General features: G+C 28.5%; 2 protein-coding genes across 2 annotated transcripts; one reads left to right on the top strand and one right to left on the bottom strand.

Moving 5' to 3' along the window:
• The first annotated feature begins 4,617 nt into the window (after window positions 1-4,617).
• LOC112684052 (venom serine protease-like) lies at window positions 4,618-14,803 on the top strand. The gene is made up of 6 exons (XM_025555349.1): window positions 4,618-5,277; window positions 7,142-7,396; window positions 8,164-8,365; window positions 13,230-13,430; window positions 14,273-14,584; window positions 14,680-14,803. Exons 1-6 carry the CDS (start codon window positions 4,963-4,965, stop codon window positions 14,697-14,699), a joined length of 1,305 nt encoding a protein of 434 aa, XP_025411134.1. The 5' UTR covers window positions 4,618-4,962; the 3' UTR covers window positions 14,700-14,803.
• Window positions 14,804-16,122: 1,319 nt separating this feature from the next.
• Window positions 16,123-16,692, bottom strand: LOC112684042 (craniofacial development protein 2-like). The gene is made up of 2 exons (XM_025555340.1): window positions 16,629-16,692; window positions 16,123-16,532 (listed from the first exon to the last, which is right to left on the bottom strand). The coding sequence occupies exons 1-2, from the start codon at window positions 16,690-16,692 to the stop codon at window positions 16,123-16,125; spliced, it is 474 nt and encodes a 157-aa protein (XP_025411125.1).
• Window positions 16,693-24,501: the final 7,809 nt, after the last annotated feature.

Below are 24,501 nucleotides of genomic sequence, written 5' to 3' on the forward strand. Positions count from 1 at the left end.
AATAAAAAAATAAAGACTATTACGCACCTCATTGTTCTTAGTTCGAGGTTTTTTATTTGTCGAGAAATACGAAAGTAAAGAATTCCTTTTTTTGACGAATCCATACTTTATATTAGTAATTTAGTATATTATTATATTAATATAATAACTTGAGAGTTGAGACATAAAATAGTATATTATCACTTGTCGTGGCCTCGTGCAGATACAAAACAAAAACATTTACGATAACGTTGATAAAAAAAATACAAGAGAGACGATAATAAGAGTATTTATAATACTCTTATCCGCAGTAATTGTTTCATCATGTATAGTTTAGGCAATTCCCGTGTCTATGTACATTTTAGAATTATTTTGTACCTAGATTATTACATAATAGTTATTTTTAGGGAACGGATTTATATGTAAATACATATTTTTTTTAAAACGAGATATTTAAGAATCGATAAGAAATGTTCATGATTTAAATCATTCCTATTAATATGATGCTACTTTTATTTTATATATTTTTACATATCTCATAAATTTGTAAATATTTTTAAACATATTTTATCATTTCATTATTCATACGTCTTCTTCGTACAAAATTACAAGAAATTATTTCAATTTTAGATCCAGTAACTTCTATCACTATTAAAAAAGCTCAAAATATTATGCAAAATGAAACATTAAAAACTAATTTAATTTTCGTCTTAGTGAATTTTAGTTTTATTGCACATACATTCATAAAATTTAGAATCAAAAATACGTCCTTAAATGAAAGTATGCAAATTGTCGAATCAACGATTGCGATATGAAAACTCGTAAGCGGACCAATAAGAGATGTTATAAAAAAGAAAATACATGCTGTTCCAGAAAAAAATTCCAGGTTATATTGATTTTAAATCAATCAATGACATAATGAGTGGAAGACACCCTTCTAAAAATTTGGACCTATTCTATATACCTAAATTCTAACCTTCTGATATTATGCACTTCAAATATGCTTTAATTAATCGATGTAGGTTGACGTGAAACAATCATTTAGCCATTTTAAAAATATTTTCAGATCTAATAGGCGACATTTAATATCTGATAATTTAAAAGGTATTGTAATAATTCAATACCACAAATCATTTTGATAATTTAATAATTATATATTTTTTTTTAATTAATTACATTTTTTTTCTACATATTTGGATGTTTTTAGCACATATTTTATAAATTATTCTTACATACATATGTACATATTTCTGTACTTTTATTACATATAAATCTGTTCCCTAGTTATAATATTATTTTATTTCTAAATTCTGTTTTATTTTTTTTTTTCAATAATATTAAAATAAAAATTTTTTGGTGTTAAATTTTAATTTTGCTTTCACTGGTGTTCCATAAATACAATATAATATTATACCTGACTCTATAGTATATATAATAAAGCAATTTACATCAAAATTTAATAAGAAAATAACTAAACAGAAAACTAAACATTTCGGGGGGTGTTTGAACACACAAAACACCCCCTTGTGTACGTGCCTGGTTCACATACTTGTAACGATTGTCCTTGTGCTTTGTTGATGGTCATTGCAAAGGCGAGTCACACCGGAAACTGCAAGCCTTTGAATTCGAAAGAGATACGAAACAAAAATACATCTTCATTTTTAAACTTTCTGTTCAAAATTGTAGCTTCGATAATGATGTTCATTTAATTTCTCACTGGAAGCTTAATATTTTGTAGAAGAATGATAGTGCGCCAAATTTTAATGTTAAAATGTGCGGTAGCATTAATGCATAATTTTAATGCATTTTTAATGATATAGACCCACGTACCAAGGAAACAAATAATAAAAAATAATAATAATAAATTCAGGGATAATAATTTTTTTGGACTAATTAATACTATTATTGAAACTAATAGCAACCATCTATAAACAAAAATTGTCATGTAAATTTCAAAATGTTTGTTTGAGCACCTCCCGGAATTGGGCTTATCACTTTTCAAATTTTTCTAAACCATCCAGGGCGTTACCCAACCGTATAAAAAAAAAAATTTATTCAAATAGGTCCAGCCATTTAGGAGGAGTTCAGTAACATACACATGTACAATAAAATTATATATATAAAAAATCAATAAAAATACGAAATCTTATAATACAAATTACTGTTAAGATTGATCATTTTATGTCACTTAGGAACTTACAGTTCGGCTCTACCATCACCACAATAATTGACATTATAGCTGCCGGAAAATTACGATATTTCGGATTAAGTATAAACGTGTATCAGCACTTTGCAGTATTTATATAATTATTGGATATTTTGTAATTCATCATTCGCTAACCGAACAAAACAATAAAAATATTTAACATAAATAATAATAATAATTTATTATTTGATTAAAAAATTTAATGGAAAATGATTAAAAATTTCTCCGTCAACTAATCAAATATTAGTTTATTATCGAGGGTAAAAAATGGCTATGAGAACAATATATGAAGGTCGAGAAATATTTAAATTGTTGATTTTTAGGGATCTTATATTATGTCTATGTTTATTATTTTCGCAAACCTTGTTCTTTCGAATCTTTAAATATTCTACAGGATACCGGCTCTAATGATCGTGAATTTTTATTGAAATCTAATAAGACCAATAGATGTATATGAAACAACATCTCAACATATAACTTTATAGTTCTTCGTCGTAATATGTGCAACTTATAGTAATGATTATAATAAAAAAATGAGCTTGATTTTATAAGATGATCAATACAAAATGATTAGATGGTTATTTTATATAATATTGATCAATACGGCAATGTAATAAAACTTTTAGTTTGTTATATTTTTATTTTACAACGTCAATTTCGCCTAATAATTAATGAAGGTTCGATAAAAAAATGACCATAGTTGTATTATACGTTAATTAATATGTTATCGGAAAACTAAACGAATACTTAATTAATCGTTAATTGGTTTTCGGCACGAAAAATATGTAAAATAATGTACAATTTACACATACATAATATGCATTGTATTAATTGTCTGGGAGTGCATACAAATTATATTTTGATAATCCTGATACACAATTTTTTTTATTGCTTTCATATAATAGACGGTGTAACGACGACTTTTATCATTGGACAGCGAATAAATTAAATTTAAAAAAACACCTATAAAAACACTTACCTACATCGGAATATTTACGATATTCCTATAATATGTCCATGTATAAAACCACTATGGAAAAAAGGAATAATTCAAAATCGTGGAATTAAATTAGGTTAATTAAATTACAATAAGAAATTGTGACATGTAATTGTTTATCTTTCTCAAGAAGACAATTAACAATCATAGCCGCAAAAATATGTCTAAAAAAAAAAAAAAAAGGTGTTAATGCATCTACGTAATAATTTCCATTCAGATTATATCGTTGTAGTGACTTATTTTTAAGTTTTTTTTTCCATCATAAATACGTGTATTGTATAAAATGACTACAATATCATGGTGTAACAAAACTCCGAGAGATGAAATCGAGCAAGTCTCGTCCGTTTAATTTTCCTTTGGAAAACGCGGCACAATGGTCGAAGACGAGGCGTGTATGCGCAACACGGTGACCTTATAGTACCATATTGTACGTGGCTTTTGAATAGGTATCGATATAATAAGGCCCGACGAGAGGGGGGGTAGGGAAAACTAGGGAAAATAATTATAGCGTAAGCTGTATAGTTGTAACGAGTCTACAATAAAGTGAACACTACAATATCGATCTAAAACGTGGACAAATATCATTTTCAAGAAAGACCCATGGATAATTATTTTCATTTAGTGTAACCATTGATTGCGATTACGTTGTCTCTTTGGTATATACATTTTAAAAGAAGACACCGGATGTCAGTGGCAAGTTTAACGATTCGTACGAGAAGGGCCTAGATTCATTCGTCCCCGGGGACCTCGATTTTTCTCCACGGCCCTGGACGCAATAGGATACGACGTAGACGGTCGGGTTTCGGTCAGTTCGGGGGCGCGTGCGCGTGTTCCGTTCGCGACGACAAATCATCCGAGCACTGTGCCGGCGAACCCGGGGAGGCACTGTGCCGGCGAAGAGATCGGACATATTATTAGCCCGGCGCCGTTTCAATTATTAATTAGTATTATTTTGTACATTACATTATGGATTTGTAAACAAAGTAAAAAGAAAATTTGTTAAAAAATATTAAAAAAAAAATACTTTGAACACGAATGTAAATCGTTTTATATCTTTTAAATACATTACATTTTAAATGACTTCACATAGAAGCTACACATTGTTTTATAATTTTTAACTATAATTTGACAGTATATTTTGAGATCATAGTTATATTTTGACAGGCTTATTCAAACAAAATGCGTAGTTGATAAAAATCCTTAGAATAATCCCAGCCAATTAAAACGCGTCGTGTGTATCGCGCGTGTATTGTACGCGGTTACTTTGCACGTGTATTGTACGCGGTTACTTTGCGCGTGTATTGTACGCGGTTACTTTGCGCGCATCATTTGGAGTTATCTATCTGCGCGACGGAAATTTGAATTACGACCCGTTTCCGTTATGCAAATCGTATTTAAACGTTACACGCGTCGTATATCAGTCGACCGACCGATGGGGGACCGCGCACGTCTCGTGTACACTAATAGCGCGCGATGTGACACGCGCGTTATCGTCGGTCGGCCGTGTACGACTTGCTCCCCTTGCCCGCACCGCCGTCGCGTACGCCGTGACACCCGGTTCGCGCGAACGGCACCACTCGAGGACCGCGTCCAATCAACGCGCGCGTACCCGTCGCGGACGTCACTCCGCACTTCGTAACCCCGGTGCCGCGCGCCGGCCAGATACGTACGTTCGACGCTCGATCCGATCGGACTTCAATCGCCGCGTAACAGCAGTTCGTCGTGACCACCGGATCGCACCGTGCCCGGCCCGACCGTCGACGGATCAACCGGCGCGAAAATGACGCGCGCCCGTTCGCCGTTCCCGCCGCTGTTGCCGCTGCTGCTCCTGTCCAAGAACCTGGTCTGGTGCTCGTCACCGTCGGACGCCGTCCCGGACCAAAACGATCCGGACGACTATTACCGTGCGGACGGTGGCCTGTGCCAGTTCTACCAGATCGTCGAGCCCGGTAACCGGTCGTACTACCTGTACTCGCCCGACTACCCGAGCGCGTACCAGGCGGACCAGCGCGACTGGGAGTGCCGGTGGTTCGCCAAGACGCCGTCGCCCCTGGACCGGCTCGTGTTGGACTGTCACGAGTTCGATTTGCCCGAGGTACGACCGGACGCGATGCGCCGTCCGCGGTCACGTATCAACAACCGTGCGACGCGTGATCGGTAATAGTGCAATGCGCTGTGCGTTGCACCTTTAACGATTGCAAAAGAAATGTTGTACTTTAAACTCGACCGTGTCGAGTCGCCGGTAAACAGTGTTGAGCGCAGGTTGAATCGGAACGTAGGTTGGAACGCAGGGGCGTCGTTTCAACTTTTGAAAGGGTGGGGCAACTGATTGAATTTGTCGACTTCGTAATATTTAAAAAGTTATGGTTACCTATATATTTAAATATTTAATATTTATGGACGATAGACTCCATCAATAAAATATTTGTTCGAAACAAAACATGTAATGATTAGTAATGAATAATGATGTCACGATGATAAACAAAGAACGTGAAACGTTTCAATTTCCCCGATTAAATAATTACATTAAAGATAGTAAAACATTCATCTATTTACTCGTCCTATAGGCTATAAGTTACCTATCAATAGGTTTAACGGAATAATTATATAAATCTAATTAAATAAATACTTATAATTTTATCATTTGTATATTTAATATTTTACAGAACTTATTTATGAACACATAAAATTGTATCTCAAATATGTACCGTGGTTTGAGGTGAATAGAAACGATTTTAACAGTTTTTTATTGATTATGAACTCAATATTTATGGTATCGGTATCGCGAAAACTGTTTTATAAATATCACATATATAAAAATACATAATATACCTAAAATAAAATTTATATAATAGATATGTAATAACGATTGTCATAAACCGGAGAGGAGCCAGTGTTTACTAACTTTTAATAAACCGTAAACGTGTATTTAAAAGAGAATATTATCTGATTTCTGGGTACAAAATAGTAAATAGAAATTAACTGTTTACCGATTTTAGCATTTGATCATCGGACAAAGAATTGCCGACTTTTTAAACTTCTCAGAGTGGGGCATTTGTCATAGTCTTCCCCTCCCCTCAAATGATACTCCCGTTTTGAAGTAAATAAACAATTTTAAGCCGTTGAATTTTTATATTGCTTTGCGATAAATATGGAATCGTGTTTCGTTCTTTCATCTGTGCTCAACTTGTCAACTCATTATCATTCGTCGTATACCTACAAAGTTGTTTGTCCATACCAACAATTCTTATGATAATAATCGCCGAACATTATAGAAAGTTTTTGTTAGGAGTAGGTTTAGTTTGGACTTTCTGGAGTCTGAAATCCAAGAGTTTCCAAAAAAAAAAAAATCAAATAATTGTATAGTTTCATTGTGTACTGCATGAAAATTTATTATACTAACGGTTCTCAACCTGTGGTACGCAGAAAACTCGTAAATGCATAAATGTATACCCAGAAAGTGTTTGTTACAATTTTTATTGTAATATTATTATTAATAATCAATATTTTCTAGGCTTATCTAATATAGATGTTATTGTTCATTCGATTCGACATCAACAGTTTCATAAAATTATTTATCATTATTAATCATAATAATACATACATAATTAAATGTGTACATTTTTTTTACATTTTGTCTATTAAATGTGTATATTATTAGTATTATGTAGTTTGAATTACAAAAAACTCAATTCATGTAAGATTATATTTTCTTCAATCGTAAATAAAAAGAAAAAAATGATTTTTGGTTATGTATGATAGTATGTGAAAAATTTCAAAATATGCAAATGGCATGCGGATATATAAAGGTCGAAAATCACTGTAATTAACCAAAAGTCTCTAGGGATTATGAATTTTCTTTATTTCATCTGAAAACGCGTACGACATCAGTGTTATTAGTCTGCGTGAACACGTTAATTTTACTGCAATGTTCTCACACGTATTTTTATACTTCTTAGAGTTCGTTTTGCAATTCAGATGCGTTGATCGTATCCCGGGTGGGCGATGAAAACTTCGCGGACGGCGTCAGGCACTGCGGCCCCAAGTCATTCACGGCAATCAGCCGCACCAACAAGATGAACATTATGTTTGTGGCGAAACGCCAAAGCAACGGTGGAAGTTTCATGTGCTCGTTAGGCGCAAAACGCATGGACTATAGGATACCGGAGACGTCGAAATCTTCACAGTTTTGCGAGTGTGGAGAACACTATCAGGTAATATCTTCGTAATGTACACGATTAACGTCGGGCAATGAGATGTGAGTAGTAGAGTCACAATCGAAAAATAGGCAACGTTGTCAATAGATAATATTTCGTTAAAAAATAATTTGCGTTTAAATAAATTTCGCGGGAGGTTGAAACTGCACAGCAAAGGTTTTTAACAAATATGTCTATGTTTCAATTTGACATCAGTTTGATGTACGCCCACGATGAATTGACTGATAATGGCGATGTTCAATATACTTCACGTTATACATGGTTAAGTTTATGTCGCCGAGCTGTGGTTTTAGAATATTTAGTGAACTTTGATATTGCGAATATTAAATATTTCGAATTTCAATGATAAAAACACCATAATATGTATGTTATAGTTAAATACCGAAAGCACTTTAATGGCGTATAATATTTTATCATATATTATTTTTGTAATAATATATAAAAAAATATGTGAAAATACTCAAAATTAATCAATAAGATAAAATAAACCATATACTTTGCGAACATTATTGCCCAATTCTATATGCTCGATTGAAAAATATCGTGAAAATAAATACTTAACACGTTTATTTCTTAACTAAAATAGTCTTTCACTAGAAATCCATTGGATTTGTTGAAGTATTGATAGACGGAAATTTTTTAGTTATCTATCTAAAAATCAATCGTTTATAACACCTAATGAATTTATTATAATACGATCAACCAAAGAAATAATTATCACGGTAATAATTATGGCGATGAAAATTGTTTTCGAATGTTCGCAGGACGTAGTTTTAAACGGAAATACGGCTGGCGTGAATGAGTTTCCGCTAATGGCTTCGCTGGTAAACGAGCAGACGGCCAAGCTATTTTGCGGGGCTGTAATTATCGGAAAACATCACGTGTTGACTGCAGCGCACTGTATGACCGACGTGAATCCGTTTCAGATAATACTTTTGGTTGGTGACCACGACTTTATCAACCATGGTAAGTGCATACTATCGCATTGTTCGCTCGTATGATCAGTGATTTACTTTGTACCTATTGTGTTATAACGCATCACATCGTATAATAATTATACGTGCGTTACTTGGATGTGGCGTGGCTATAGTGCACGCAAGATGTATCGTAAAATACTGGAATACAGTGAATTCCGCACCTTACGGGTTTGATCGAGTGTTTGAACATTTCCCCTGTGGAATGGATAACCGATCCAAAGAAACGTATTTCTCATTATTACCATAATTATAAAACCACGAGGGACTGAGTAACCCAAATAAATGATCAGATATTATAGTTGAAAGTGAGTATAATAAGTTATGCGAAATTCGTTGGTTCGTGGTACATGTTTCAGGGTGTCATTAGAAGGTGAACTAGTGGCATCCCTAGACAATTTTATTGAGGGCGATTTTCAAATATATGCTTAAATTTATGAATTTTCGTAATATGACATAAATAATAAAAAACAAAATTTGACGCCTACTTTTTATAAAAATTCGTACTACAAATTTTTAATGTACAATAATATGATACAGAGCCCAAAATTACTTTTTTTTTTATATATATATATATAGAGCATGCCATGAAAAAAATATTAAAAATATTATATTTTGTTATATTATAATTTGATTGTATAATTAATGTATTAGTATAAAAAGGTTAATTTAGGTACATAATAATAATAATTATTATAATAATATTGGTTTTTTAATTATTTATATTATATTATATTATTATATTATAGGTCCTATAATATTATGTATTATACAATATATATAAGTAAAAATTTTCGCGTGCCATAGATTTGCCATCCCTGTTCTAGTACAATGTCAGTAATAATTAGGTAATAGTTATTTTTTATCAATAAAATTACACATTGCAATTTGGTCTGGTATAAATCTGAAAACTATTTAAAAATTATTTATTTTAATGTAGGATAAATAATTTAAAATTTAATAGATATATTTAAGACCTCGTCACTCTATAGTAGTGTTATTTATTAGTATTTAGTAGGTACACACTTCTCGAACCCGTTATGCACACTTCCAATTTTGGACCAAACACTTAGTATCAATGTTCACTAAAAAATAAGGCTTGATGAGAACTGATAATAAAATACTAACTGTATAGTCACCCATGAGTAAATATAAATATACCGAAATATAAATACAGTTTTAGCAGGGAAACTATCATATCTTAAAAATGAATAGCACAAATAGTATAAGAACGTATATTTTTATTATTCATTCATTTCTTAATATTGTTTATTATTTGATATTTATGAAAGTAAAAAAATCTTAATTTTTAGTTAAATGTTTAAGTTAAAATTAAAATTTTTATAATAATCAAATTTTACGTACTAATTATATTTAAAATAAAATTTTTGTAAAATAAAACACTACTAAACTACAGATCGTTTCATATAGAACGTATAGCAACACACTAAAATAACTAATTGATATTTCGTTCGTATATTATACAAAAATCGTTATCATCAATTGAATAGCCATAATAGCCATAACTATATAATACAAAATATATTATAAAAAACTTCAACTTTAAGGCCATAAGCATATGCTTTATCAATAATGTTATAGAGATTATCATTATCTAAAATTCTAAAATCTAAATTGCTACAATTACAAACTCCATGTCATTGATATTTATAAAATTAGTTAATATCAAATAAACTAAACTAAATAATATTGAATGCCAATAATAATAATAAAAAATTCTTTCAAAAAATGTCTTCGCGTATCATCTACGAGCCTTCTGTGTACTATGGCCTGGGAACCTTTGGTCTAACCATTCATCGCAAAATTCATCAATATTTTTAGGTGTCCTGATGGTTCTTGAACATCAATGGTTTTTTTTTTTTTTTTGTACATTACCGGTTCCAACAAAATTGTCCACATATAAAAGAATAAATTTCCAATCAGGAATACGATCTACGGAGGTAATATTAAAATGATTTTTAAATGTACATTATATGTCGATGAATGAATAGCTACTTGAAAAGTATGACTCCATGGCGAACGCGCGTCCACCCTTTATCCACCACATCGATACTAAATCTTCATGAAATAAAACTTTAGATAAAAAAGAATAAATAGATAAATTTTAGATAGTTTTTAGATAAAATCTTTTGAATAAGTACCTTTTTCGGAAAAAAATTCTCTAGATCGTTTCAAATAAGTTTCAAATAATAAAAGTGCTATGATACTTTATTGTTTTAAGTTTTATTGATGTATTTTATTGACCACAAAATTTAATTTTTTTATAAAATAATAAAAAAGTTAAAAAACAAATTGAATTTTAATATTTTTAACAGCATAAAATAAACCATTTTATTATAATAAAACGGGGTGATTTTTATAATATTTTCTATTTGTTATACAAATTAAAATTGTTTGATCATCAAATGTACAACTATCCTGATTAGCTCAATTAATATATCATGAAAATATCTAAAAATTACTTATGTACCATATACCTAATTATTTATTTATTATTTTAGGGTTTTATGGTCATAAAACATTTATCCTTTATTTAACAGTTATTTAATATATTATTAAAGTTATTAATAAAAAATTAATTTATAATTTTTTTTTCTTTTTTTTGTAAATTCATTAATAACTTGAAAACCTTTTATATTTGAATTTTTTAATATCTTAAGTTATCTGAAATATGTGCAAATAAAATATTTAAAAAATATTAATTATTAATTGAAAAATAAATTTTTAACGTTACTAATAAAGTAAAGTTACACACTAGAATAGTTATATTTAATTAACTTACTCATATTTTATATCCAATCTCTATTTTATCAAAATAGTTTATGGTATAAACTTTTTATGCCATTTGGGATTTGGATATTTTTTAATTTTTTAATGAAAATATATATCTTGACACTTATATAAACACATCAAAAGTATTTGTTTATAAAATGTTGTTATTATAACATAAAATAAAATAGTGAAATGGATATCATAACAGACCAAGAAGAACATAAAGTTTATAATATTGGGTAATCATTTTATTCATTCCTTATAGATAGGTACTATTGTCTTATACAGAATATTTTATTGATTCTATGCGATTCAATTGCTACAATATATACATTTATTTTCTTAGGTGTAAACATATATTTACATTTATTTAATGAATTGTGTACGGTATTGTTCTTGATTTTTAAATTCCTTTAAGTAATTAACAAAAAAGTGGTAATAGGAGACTTAGGTGAAAATTATTTTTACTCTTTCACTAAAAATAGATTTATAAACAAAATAATAACTATGTTGACAAATAAATTTTTTGGTAATTATACGATTTCAATCAATAGTTTAATTATAAAAGTTATATTACTGTAATGAATTATATTGGAATCCGACAAAGTAATTAATTGATTCATTTTCTAACATTTATATTTTTTAGGAACTCATATAAACCCATAAACAAAAACTTATTTTTAATTTATGTTTTTAATGAAATTTACAACAATGGAGTTTTATAAAAAAATTCTTTGAATAAAATGAATCTAGAAATTAATTTTTACACCGTAAGTCTGCAAGCATATTATCAAAATTCAATTTTATGTATAATTCAGTTTATTGCATTTCTATGTTACATAATTTAATTCAGTATTTAATACATAAAATATGCAAAATATTTTATGTATGCTTTTATTTATGCATTGCATATTATGCGATTTTTGTAATATTTTATGATTTGGTCATAATATAATAATTTATAATCAATTATATAGTTAAAAACGGGAATTGTATATTTTCATTTTCATTTATTCCACGTAAATGCATTACTTAATTTAAAAATAAAACTCGTTTTTTACCTATTGTGTCCCACCAAATACATGAATCGTGTGAATATTATTAAGAAAATAATTAGTTTTTATAAAATTTTAGCTTTCAAAAACCTATTCAACGTTTTTAACGATTATTGTTATCCAATATATTATATACTATATGGTCTAATATGGATTAATTTATTTTAAATTAATAATACATATGGTGTTATTTACCAAAGTAAATTATTACCCGACACATAATATACAATTTCAAAGTTTTGCTCTCACACACGTCATTACTTAACTATAGGCATTATAATTATGATTACATGATATCCGGTATCATATTTTAATTTATAACAGACAATTTATTACAATATCCGTATAAATTAGTTTTATTTGAAATATTTTCAAGCCAATGTAAATATATAGAATTCTCAAGTATTGGAATAAATTATAAAATAAGCAATAGCTATTAGCTCATAAAATAAAGTTTTTCTACAAATTAATTTATATTTTAACAACATGGGATTAAGATGGGGCTACAAATTCCTCAACCTTCAGTCACTTCATTTAATTTTTAAACTTTTTATATATGCATGATTGTATCCCTTTAATACAACAGTATAAAATTTAAAATTAATGATGGATGAATCCCAGCAGACCATAGTTTCATAGAATATATTTTTTTTGAAAACAACATAAACCTGTCTCTTTTTAACTAACGATTTCTTGTAAAAATGTATTACTTTATGAATTGTATTATGCATGACGAAATTGTAAGAAACACTACACTGTAAGAGCAGGTAGAGTTTTTTTGATAAAATAAAATAAAATAAATACATATCAGGCATGGATGAGGTTTTGGTTTTGGTCATGAATCTTACATTTAGTCATTTAGTTACCCTTAAAAACGAAAATACGTTTAAGTACGGGTGTTTCAATAAAAAATAATAACAGACAAGGTATACGCATTGCGTTATAGTGACTTATTGAAACCCATTGAAACTTAGATGACATTATTGTATAAACGTGTACTGATTTCAGGTGGCAACATCGATCCGTCAATACTGATGGAGATCAGCGAAATCTATATCCATCCGATGTATAACTCGCTATCCGTCGCGCACGATTTGGCCATCGTAGAGACGTTTAAAGGGATTCCTTTCTCATCCAAGGTAGGACCGGCTTGTTTACCCTTCAAGTATGTCAATAATGATTTCGTCGGCAGCACCGTCAATGTTCTCGGTAAGTTTGTAACCATTTTAAATGTCTAAATGCGAGTATTTTTTATACGAAAATCCAAATTGGCTCTATCGGATTCGAAAAATCGAATGTATTTTCATTAATACTGCAGTTAGCTGGGCTCATTTTAAAACAGAATAATAAACAGGACTCGAATTTTACGAGTGTATCACTAAAAATAACTGAAATATGCGTTATTCAATGATTTTACAGTTCTTAAAATATACGTGGATTAAATACTATAAAAACATGTAAAATAGCAAAAAAAAAAAAAAACAGATTTATTAAAAATAAATACGTTTTCTTTTATTTACAATTTAAAAATATTTATTAATTAATCACTTTTGGATCAATACATTTACAATACATTTACAATATAAATATATTGAAACAGAACTATGAGGATTTATTTATTCTATTTAAGATTTTTTCTTCAATCTTTATATTATGAGGTTAATGAAATTATAAAGATAAACATAAAATCATAGAAATTAAAAATAGCCCAAAGAATTGGAGAAATAGGTCTTAGTCTTTTTGATTAAAATTCTAAAAAAATTTATATTTAAAATTGTTATAACATAAAAACTATATAAAGATTACTCCACTCAGTTTATCAATGTATTATAATTAGTGAATACTGTGGAACTTAAGCCCTGATCATATTAATGCCGAATCGTAAACAGCATACGCTTAATCGTTTTGAAAACAAGGTCCCCCGACACAATTATATTTTTCGATTATGTCCCGGTCGAAAATCTGTTATTGTCTTAAGAACCACTGTTGGTTTTCGATATGTCACCGGTATAATAATGTACGTATGTATATTTAATGTGCACTCTTGCCAGGCTGGGGGTCGGTGCGTTTTGACGGCTCCAATTCACTGAAGAAATCGCACATGAAGGTGGCCCCGATGTCTCGATGTGCCGGCACGTCCAGGAACGAGATCGAACATAATCAGCTGTGCACGTATATTTCCAAAGTCAACAATTGTCAGGTGGACTCAGGCGGTCCGCTCCTATGGTCCGATCCGGCAACAGGGAGATTGAACGTCATAGGGGTGGTAAGCAACAGGTTCGTGTGCGCCGAATCCACGCCATCTGTACATACTCGACTGGCGACCACCGCCAATATGAATTGGATTAAAGTGATACTGATGGGTAAGCTAAGTATAGCGTATTATCCAGTCGGAAACTAGAGTTCACGAACTACTAAATTTATGCCCTTGGTAATAAAAGCATTATTTATTTTCCAGGAAAATATTATTGCAGATGATTATCCAACGTCGTTCTATGCGTAGGAAATCGTTTTATGCGGTTCGTCGTCATTTCCATTTATATAATACATAGTACTAAAATAAACTGAATTTTTCAATATGCTGTACATTTTTAAATTAATAATTTTTTAATTGAATAACTAAAAAGAGCATTTAACAAAATGCAAAACCACATACATACTACGCATGCGCATTGTTTCATTTAAATCCACAAATTTACTATCATTTTGAATACGATCATAATATTTTTCCTCAAACTGAGTTCTTCATCAAAGAAAAATATAATATAGATTGTAATAGTTTTATGCTATGATTAACTTGTACGACACATATGTTATGATTAGTTCTGTGAATACCGTGGAAAGTAAAAAAAAAAAAAAGTTAAAATATGCTAAAAAACAAACTGGAAATTTGTTTACAATATTTATTGTAGCCTCAAGAAAACAAATATAATTTTATAAATAATAAGAAAAATGTAATAAAATTTGAAATATTTTGAGCTAAAAATAATTTAAAATTAGTTTTATTATTTTTGGTCCTTAAAGAATTAATTAAACTAAGTATGATAAGTAAGCGAGGGCTTATGAAATTTTAATATCTATATTAATGCATTTTCTCGTATAAAGTAGGTACCAAAAATAATTGATTCATATATTTGTAATTAATAAGAACTATTTTTATATTTGAACGTGAAATGTTTATTCAATTGTTTCACGATTAATTTTTATATCGTGTTAGTCTATGTTATAATTAATTGAAAATACATATATATATTGAAGCACCTTAATAAATTACTTCTTCAGGTTGAAACTAATAAAATATGGTAATTTATGAAGTTATTTCGACGAATGTACGTTTAACTTTTCCTTAGGGATAAAAATAGGAACATGGTTGGTTTTCACCAAAAGTGTACCTATCTCTTTTCGGCCAAGCACTAAATTGGTTAATTCCCCTTTCTACCAAAATTGTACCTTTCCCTTTTCTGCCAATTCACTTTTCCACCAAATGAAATAAATTTAGTTAAATTTGAATTAAATATTGAAATACTGTACTTAAATTTTAAATCTAATTACATATATATATATATATATACAAAAAAAAAATTCAAGAATTATTTATTTTTTATTTCACAAACATTTTTCACATACGTAAATATCATATTAATGGTATATCAGCTGATACAAAAAATCAATATTAACAATATAATTGATAGCGTTGGGAAAATATATGGTCTGTATTACATTCAACTCCTCGTGCATTTTTAACGTCTATCACTGTGTTTGTAAATCTTGAGTTTACCAACACATGATCTATTTGATTGACATATAGTCCGTTAGGGGACCTCCTCGTACCTTTATGAACATTTTTATGTTTAAGCATAGTGCCTTTTATTCTAAGGTTTCTTTCCGTGACAAGAGCTACTTATCTACATCCATTGTCATTCGATACTTCATGTAAGTCATGAATACCTATTATAGGTCTAAAGTAATTTTCTTTCCCAATTTTTGCGTTGAAATCTCCTAGAATAATTTGAATGCAATTTGCTGGTATGTCATTCAAGACATTATTAAGTAATGAGTAAAATTCATCTTTCTCTACTTCCTTCTTTTCCTCCATTGGAGCATGTATATAGCAAAATGCTATATTGAACCATCTGGCTGCTATCATCAGCACAGTCATTCTAGGACTTATTACTTTAAAATCTTTTACCGAGTTGAGGAATGCTTTGTTTACAGCGAAACCGCTCTCTCCAAGTCGCCTATTATCACGTGCTCCATACAAGAGTGTAGTATTTTTTAATTGCATTGATCCAGTTTCATTCCATCTTAATTCTTATAGTGCAACAATTCCAAGTCTATACTTCTCCAACTCATCTACCAATGTTCCAAATGCGCCAAGTTTAAATTAAGTCCGTATATTTCAAGTACCAAAACGTAGAGCCGATTTCCAATTTTCCAGTCTAGAGTCCTGTAATCCACTAATCCGAGGCATTGTGTTTGTGTCCTGAACAAAGTTGTTTTTTTACAGTGACGGGTTGTTAGCCCGTCGCCAAACCCCCAATCTGGAGGACTAGACTGAGCCAACCAGTTAAGGTCAGCTCAAATAATAATGTATATTAAAATGAAATAATAAATATGAACGCGAGATATGTCTCATAGCGCAATGATAATCCCCACTCAATAACCTATTTTCCCTGAAAAAAAGCTGAAAGAACGAGACGCTGCAATGCGTCGTCTCATAATATTAATTTTTATATCTGTATTTGGATGTTTATAGAATTAACCACTACGCCACAATGAACGACAGCTCACGTGTACGGTCCACAACTAATCTATTGTAAGAATACTAATACGGTATGGCACAAAAGTAAAACTATGATAAATATTGAAATATATATTATATAAAAATAAATAAAATATAATAAAACCAAATTATGTATTCGTTTTAAAAGTGGGTAGACATTGTCTCATTTTCTCCTATGACGCTTCGCCACTGCTATTTTTACTTCTAAGTTACTTTAACAGCATTTCAATTTGTCAAATATTTATATTAATTTATTTGAATTTATAATAGCGTTATTAAATCAACACATATTATGTATACTTGGTATATTTATACACTTTAGTATAATTATATACATAGTAAATTAGATATTAATTTTATAATATATATTAAAAATCTATACTTCAGTCCTTAATGCAATTATTTTGCATATTCGATAATTTGATCTATTTGTTAATGTTATCCATAGTTCTTAACCGTAGTTGAATTTTTTTAAGTCTTTATGGCTATTTTTATTTATTTCTGTCATTATTTATTTAACATGTTATATTATTAGATGTTCACACCTCTTACAATACTTTTTTTCAAACTACATATAATTATGACGCAGTCATATAAGCCTTATAATTTTATCTTTTTAAGTAAAAATTTTCTAAGTAAAACTATATTAAATTTATTAAGTTTTCGAACTAAAAATTGATAACGGAACAATATTTAACTTATAAAATGCAGTTAATGAAGTATAATTGTTGTGACATTTTAATTTAATGTAATAATCGATAATTATATTTTACAGTGAAATGAAATACCTATAGGTATTGATAAATATCCAGTAAAATATATACATCATACTAGTGTTTTTATAATAATTTCTTGAAAATTAAGGTTTTTAATTAGTGAAAAAAAAAATTTTAACATTTTTATAACTATATATTTTCACTTGAATATTTTTGAAATTTTATGTAAATTGTAAGTTTCATATATAAAAAACCTATGTACATTTTCAAGGATTAAATAAATTGATAGCTGCATAATTTTGGAGGTCAAACATTTAAGTGAATTAAAAAAAAAAAAAAATCGAAGTTTATGAAATAACATTATCAACTTATACATTGTTTACATGAAAGTAAGTAAAAAAATACAAAAACTTTAGAATTAGTTCAGCTATTTGTATTCCTTAGTAAGTAAAAATATTTTCAATAATAATTTTATAACAATAATAATTTTCAATTTGAATTCAAATATATGTTTAGGCAAAATGTCGCACACAATGTAATTCCTTTTTAATTAACAATGTGAACTGTTTCCAGTATTCTTTCACTATGTATAAAAGTTTAAAACCATAATTCTAAGTACTCTTAAGTACTCTAAGTATTTTTTTTATAAATTGCTTCAGATTTTGAACTTAGTGTCACTAGAATGTCACCAGAGAATTTAAACTTTAAATAATTAGAAAATACCGTACATGAGACTAAGTGCATTTTAGTTTATAGACCAGATGGTAAAAACATTTTTCATTTTTTTTGAGATATATTATATTTTTTTAATAATATAAATATAATTAACATCAAGATCAATTACAATTATTTTATCAGATAATCTAAATTTTTTAGACTTAATATCGTACACATATTTTTAATAAAATTACAGCGATTCATTTTTTATAAGTATTTTTTGAATTATATTAATATAGAATCTCTTATGTTCATTATGTTAATTGAAAATATTGTAAATAAAATAATTTAATTGGTTTGTCAGTGATTTAAAATTAAATTTAATTAATTTAATTATTTTAAATTGATAAACTTAAATTTAATAATTTCTTAATTAAAATGTATCGGTAAATTTTTTTAAAAGATGAAATGCTTAAAATTATGACTTGATAGATTGACTGCTTTTAAATAGGAATTTCTTACTCATAGCATTCAACCTCTCAGACGATATTGTTAAACAAATTATGTAAGCAGTATGATTTGGACAGTTCTGAAACTTTATCCTCCTTATCCTTTTGAACCGCTGCCGTCCGATCGCGTACGTGAGTGACACACACACACATTATCTCCCCACCACTTTCGCCCCCCTACTACCACAGACTCCCACCACCACTACTACAGACGCTGCACACACCACCGGCAGCAACGCAGCGTTCTTAAGAATATTAGCCGACTAATACTTAGAAAAATATATTAAAATGTGATTTTACGCTTATACTTAATTAAAAATATACGTACCAGCTTGAGATAGGTACGGCTGTAATTAAGAAAAATACAATACAAACCAAATCACCGGATAAATAAAAATTTAACTATCGTATTATTGGATATAAAATTAAATAGTCGAATATTGTCGTCAATGTGTTTTTAGTCTCGTATTCAACATAACATACCCATATATACTCACTCCGTGTTTTCACAGTAATTAAACTTTTGCTTTATTTTTAATATATTTTTAAGATGAGTATCTCACCAAACGATGTTAATGATTTGTGTGATAATCAATTAGGAGAAATGTTTGGAGATATGGTAAGTTCGATTGATAACAAAAAAATTATCATTGAAATATGTTTATTTAAATTAAAATAATTTAGACACAATACTATAACAGTGGATACGACTCACTTGCATCACCTCGTTCACCAAACTTGATTTGAGTGGATGAATTAAGTTTAGATTCACCTATCATGATTTCCATGGAAGATATTAATTTTGCTATTACATCCCACCCACTACTACAAAATTGTTCCACCGTCATTTACACTCCAAATGAATATAATGAAAATAATTATTTTTCTGGTATGGTAATTTCTTAAAGTACATTATCCCCATTTATAACCTATACCTTTATAAGATTTTTTATAGAAGATACAATGAATAATGTTCTCCACGAAGGCAATGATTTTTGTAACAAGGCGACGGATGCATATGAACAATCTCTGCGTGCCGCTAACGTCATTCAATTGCGAGACTAAAAACACATTGACGACAATATTCGACTATTTAATTTTATATCCAATAATACGATAGTTAAATTTTTATTTATCCGGTGATTTGGTTTGTATTGTATTTTTCTTAATTACAGCCGTACCTATCTCAAGCTGGTACGTATATTTTTAATTAAGTATAAGCGTAAAATTACATTTTAATATATTTTTCTAAGTATTAGTCGGCTAATATTCTTAAGAATGCTGCGTTGCTGCCGGTGGTGTGTGCAGCGTCTGCAATAGTGACGGTGGGTAGTCTGTGGTTGGGGGGGGAAGGTGGAGGGGGATATAATATGTGTATATGTCGCGAACGTACGCGATCGGTCGGTGGTGGTTCAGAAGGATAAGGAAGATAAGTTTTCAGAACTGTCTAAACCATACTACTTATGTATACTATAATGTTAGTTTGTAAAATAAATAGAAACATGATAATTAAAATATATATGATTCAATATTTTTACGTAAGTTAAAATTTAAATGAATAATTGATAAATTAAAACCATCTTACAAAAATACACCTATTAAGTTCATGTAAACAATATATTTGTATCGATTTAAGTAAACTTCAATAAATATCTTCAGAATTGGAAAGTAGTAATCAATAAAAATATGACAAAGAATAATTAGAATATAAATAATTTTTCTATATTATATTACATCTACTCGCATCAAAGACAACAATATTATTATATGGGTGCAAGGAAAATAATAAGAATATCATAACATGCTTGTGCACAGGTATCCACTCAAATTTATGTGTCATTGGATTTTATTTAAAATTCTGTAAAGACATTTCAATTTTTAAAACAAAGCTTTTAGCAGATGTTAAAGGGAAAATAAGCGTACAATTTCAAACTTCGTTAAATTATTTTGTTTTAACTACTGAAAACCCCTTCATGTTAATATCCAAAGTATTGAAAAGTTCCATTAAACTTTAATTGAAGTTGTATACACTTTACGGAAAATCATTTAAAGAAAAAAGTATACTAATGTAAGTAATATGATCAATAAAATCATTACTTATCACCAAACTCGACGTCTAAGATAAAACTACAGTGCTACACTGAAGTATTATTGATTTTATCGTCTAAATTTATTATGATAATAAACTTATGAACAAAACCATAATATTAATATTGTTCCGAAATTCACTAAGTTATTTATGTATGTAAAACAAACAACAATGAAAAATAGTTCTCCTAATTTGTAATGCTAGTTAATATCTAGTAAATATGGTAATTGAATATTTCATACGAAAAAAAAAATAACCCTATATTTACATTTAAAACTTAAATTTAAGTTATTCAAAGTTTTATAAACAAATCGAAATCATGGATTTCTTCTTTATTAGGATGTTATGAATGGTTTACTCGTATATAAGTATATAAATGTGTATAGATATAAAATATTTAAAATTAAATATATTAATAGAATTCAGTAAATTTGATAGATTACCTAAAAGCACGTTCTAAAATGATAACAATATTATGAAACAAAATAACTATATTAGAGTAGGTATGTTATTTCAAAGATAACATACCTATATATAGGTACAAATCTCAAAGTAAACAAATTAAATTTGATCTGAAAATGGATGTTAAATTCTGAAAAGGCAAAAGAAATATCTCGTATTGTATTAAATAATGTAATATTATTTTAATAGTTTTTTTCAAAATGTTTTTGAACAATTTTTAAAGTAAAAAGAATGCTCTAAAAATGTTTCATATAATCTTAAGATTTTGTTGATATTTAATATTACCTAAATGATTTTGTATAGAATAGTATTTATTTAAAAAATATTTCATTACTTAATAAAGAACATAACGAAAAAAAGCTAATAACGAAAAACTGTACTAAAATAAGTAAATTCAATTTTTTTTTTCAATAAAAGTTCTGAAAATATAATATATTGATTTTATCATTATTTCATTTTAATTAAATTACAAAATTTTCTTCTTCTTCTTTTGTGATAAAACTTTTGATTGATAAACGTGCATAAAACATTTTCGAGCAGAACTTTTTCGATCAGGAATTGTGTACAGTTAGTATCTGTAACCAAATTAATTTTCTATTACTCATTGATTTTTCCATGTAACGAAAATACTGAAAAGTATCCAATAATACTAATAACAATAATAGTAATATTAATAGTTTTAAAAATAACAATAATTTTAATTTTATATGGTATCATCATTATTAGTACTAAGGCTGGGATTTCGATGCACTTTGCATTGTTTTCCAAAGCTAACTGTGCGATACTCGTCTTGTCAAAAATTTGATTTATGTACTTTTGAATGAGAATAAAAAAGTTTATTTTGCTTTCTTTTGCATTTTTTGGAATTTTTTCGTTTTTAGGTAATTTTCTTATGTTCTCTGTTGTCAATTTATAACTTATGTATGATGTATTCTAATATTTCATCGGTGTTCACCGAAATTATTTTTGATGAGGCAGGCCTACAGGTTCTGCGCCGACAACATCCGATGTAATTTCAGAAAGCATATTTATAAATCATAATTGGTAATGCTTATTTATATGTTATTAGTTGATAAATTTATTGCTGTTTTAAACATCCTTTTATATTTATTTTATTTAGATTACCTAGTAATTTCAGTCAATTTTACAAACATAACTATGTTCCAAATCTATTTTACTGATAGTTATAAATATTTTCCATGGCAATTTCTTTTAATTTTCAATCGTTTATAGTTTTCTGTTATGTTATTCCATATTAATTTTATTCGTTTTTCGTTTCTGTTTTGTTATCCGTTATCCGTTTTTAATCGTTTATCGTTTACCGATATATTATTTGTTATCGATTTCAATCGTTTTTTGAATAGTTAAACGTTTTAAAAACGTTTTGGTGCCCTGCTTGTAATATATTTTTTGAATACCTTTAAAGTAATTTTTATAATGCATTTAATGATTTTTTCCGTCTTTTAACTTTTTATTACAGTTTATATAATTTTATTCATACTAAAATTATTAAAAATAAAAATTTTAGTGTATTTATTAAGGCATCGCATGGAGTTTTTAAGCTATAAAAGCATTTTTTTTTTAGGACATTAAAATCCCAACCCTAATTATTACCATTACAGATATTATTATCATAACCACTATTTTTGTTAATTTATTTATTATTATTACAGAACTCCCGATAGAATCATCAGCCGCGGGTTCAAACGGTTCACGACTTATGCATATATTTAAAGAAAAATGATTTATTTGAGTAAGCAAAAAGCTTAAAATATAATATTTATAATAAGATGGTCTCACGAGACATGAGTTCATCAACGTAAGTGTTTCTCTATAACATATAAGTACTCCTTATTCTCCCAAGTTAACTTTAGAGTTCAACCTCGGTTTTCTAGATCATGTTATCTTTTTTGAATTTCTTTCCATTATACTATGGTAAGAACTAGAGCTCTTAAAACACGTGTCACGGAATTCACAAATACACGTGAAATACATGTTTATCCAAAATATATATCCATTTTTACAATGATAAAATTAGTAATTTTATGTTATACACTTGAAGTTTTAATAAAATATTAATAGTACAGTATTAAGTTAAGGTTATACGTTTTTATTTTGGATTTTACACGTGACACGTGACACGTGAATTCCGTGAATTCACGTGTATTAAGAGCTCTAGTAAGAACTATGCAATTGATCGAATGATGCATTTGGGCAATGAGCACCCTACCTTATTTAGTCTATATTTAATATGTGTTTTATTAATTATTAATTACTCTATGTCATCATAATGTTGTATTTTTTAAGTTATATCAACTGATATTTTAATTATTTTCTGTTATCATATATTGGTTCATTTAATATATGTAAAATGTATTCGAACTTTATAGCCTTGTGTCCATTGTATAATATAATATAAGTATGTGTGTAAAGATAAACCATTGCCGTATTATACGCCACTGCCTGTGATTCTTCGACGGACCTGAAAATACTTGTGTATAAAAATATTAGAATTATGATAATGATGGTTTTTTTTCTGGATTTTGTGTCATTTTACCAAAAATAAAAATTTGATTGGTTTTTTTAACATATCCAAATGTTACGATTTTAATTTGCATTTTAGAATACATTTACCATGATCATTTTTAGTAATGTTGTTTATGTTCTTACTTCATATTTTAATATTAATTCTGATGTAATAATGATCATTTTTATAAAAAAATTTAGATTTTGTTCATTTTGTTATTCGTCAATATCTTGTTATTTTAGAAGTAATCGTTTATTTATTTTCAATCAAATCACCATTCCCATTCATTATAATACTTATTATTAACTTCTCATGTTCAATGTTGAATCAAAAAGTCTGGTTTTTTACAACTATTTTTCAGGTAGGGTCAATACGTTTAAAATTTTTGAGTTATCCATATCATGTATTTTTAATAATGTTTTTTTTTACCTACCGTAATAGAACCTATTGACTAAATTTCGTCACGACGATACGTAAAAACCATAGTTCGGCTGCAAAATCCTGTTGATCGGGATTACCATTTACAGGTTTAGGCTA

This window comes from Sipha flava, unplaced genomic scaffold, assembly GCF_003268045.1.
Source record: "Sipha flava isolate LNK unplaced genomic scaffold, YSA_version1 23_pilon_pilon, whole genome shotgun sequence".
In the NCBI taxonomy this organism is placed as follows: domain Eukaryota; kingdom Metazoa; phylum Arthropoda; class Insecta; order Hemiptera; family Aphididae; genus Sipha; species Sipha flava.

Excerpts from the sequence above, each read along its gene's own strand:
- LOC112684052 (XM_025555349.1), top strand. The coding sequence starts at position 4,963 with ATGACGCGCGCCCGTTCGCCGTTCCCGCCGCTGTTGCCGCTGCTGCTC. Across the intron at positions 5,278-7,141 it reads ACGAGTTCGATTTGCCCGAG|AGTTCGTTTTGCAATTCAGA; the intron begins GTACGACCGGAC and ends TATACTTCTTAG. Across the intron at positions 8,366-13,229 it reads CCACGACTTTATCAACCATG|GTGGCAACATCGATCCGTCA; the intron begins GTAAGTGCATAC and ends TACTGATTTCAG.
- LOC112684042 (XM_025555340.1), bottom strand. The coding sequence starts at position 16,692 with ATGCCTCGGATTAGTGGATTACAGGACTCTAGACTGGAAAATTGGAAA. Across the intron at positions 16,533-16,628 it reads GAAATCGGCTCTACGTTTTG|AATTAAGATGGAATGAAACT; the intron begins GTACTTGAAATA and ends TTGCACTATAAG.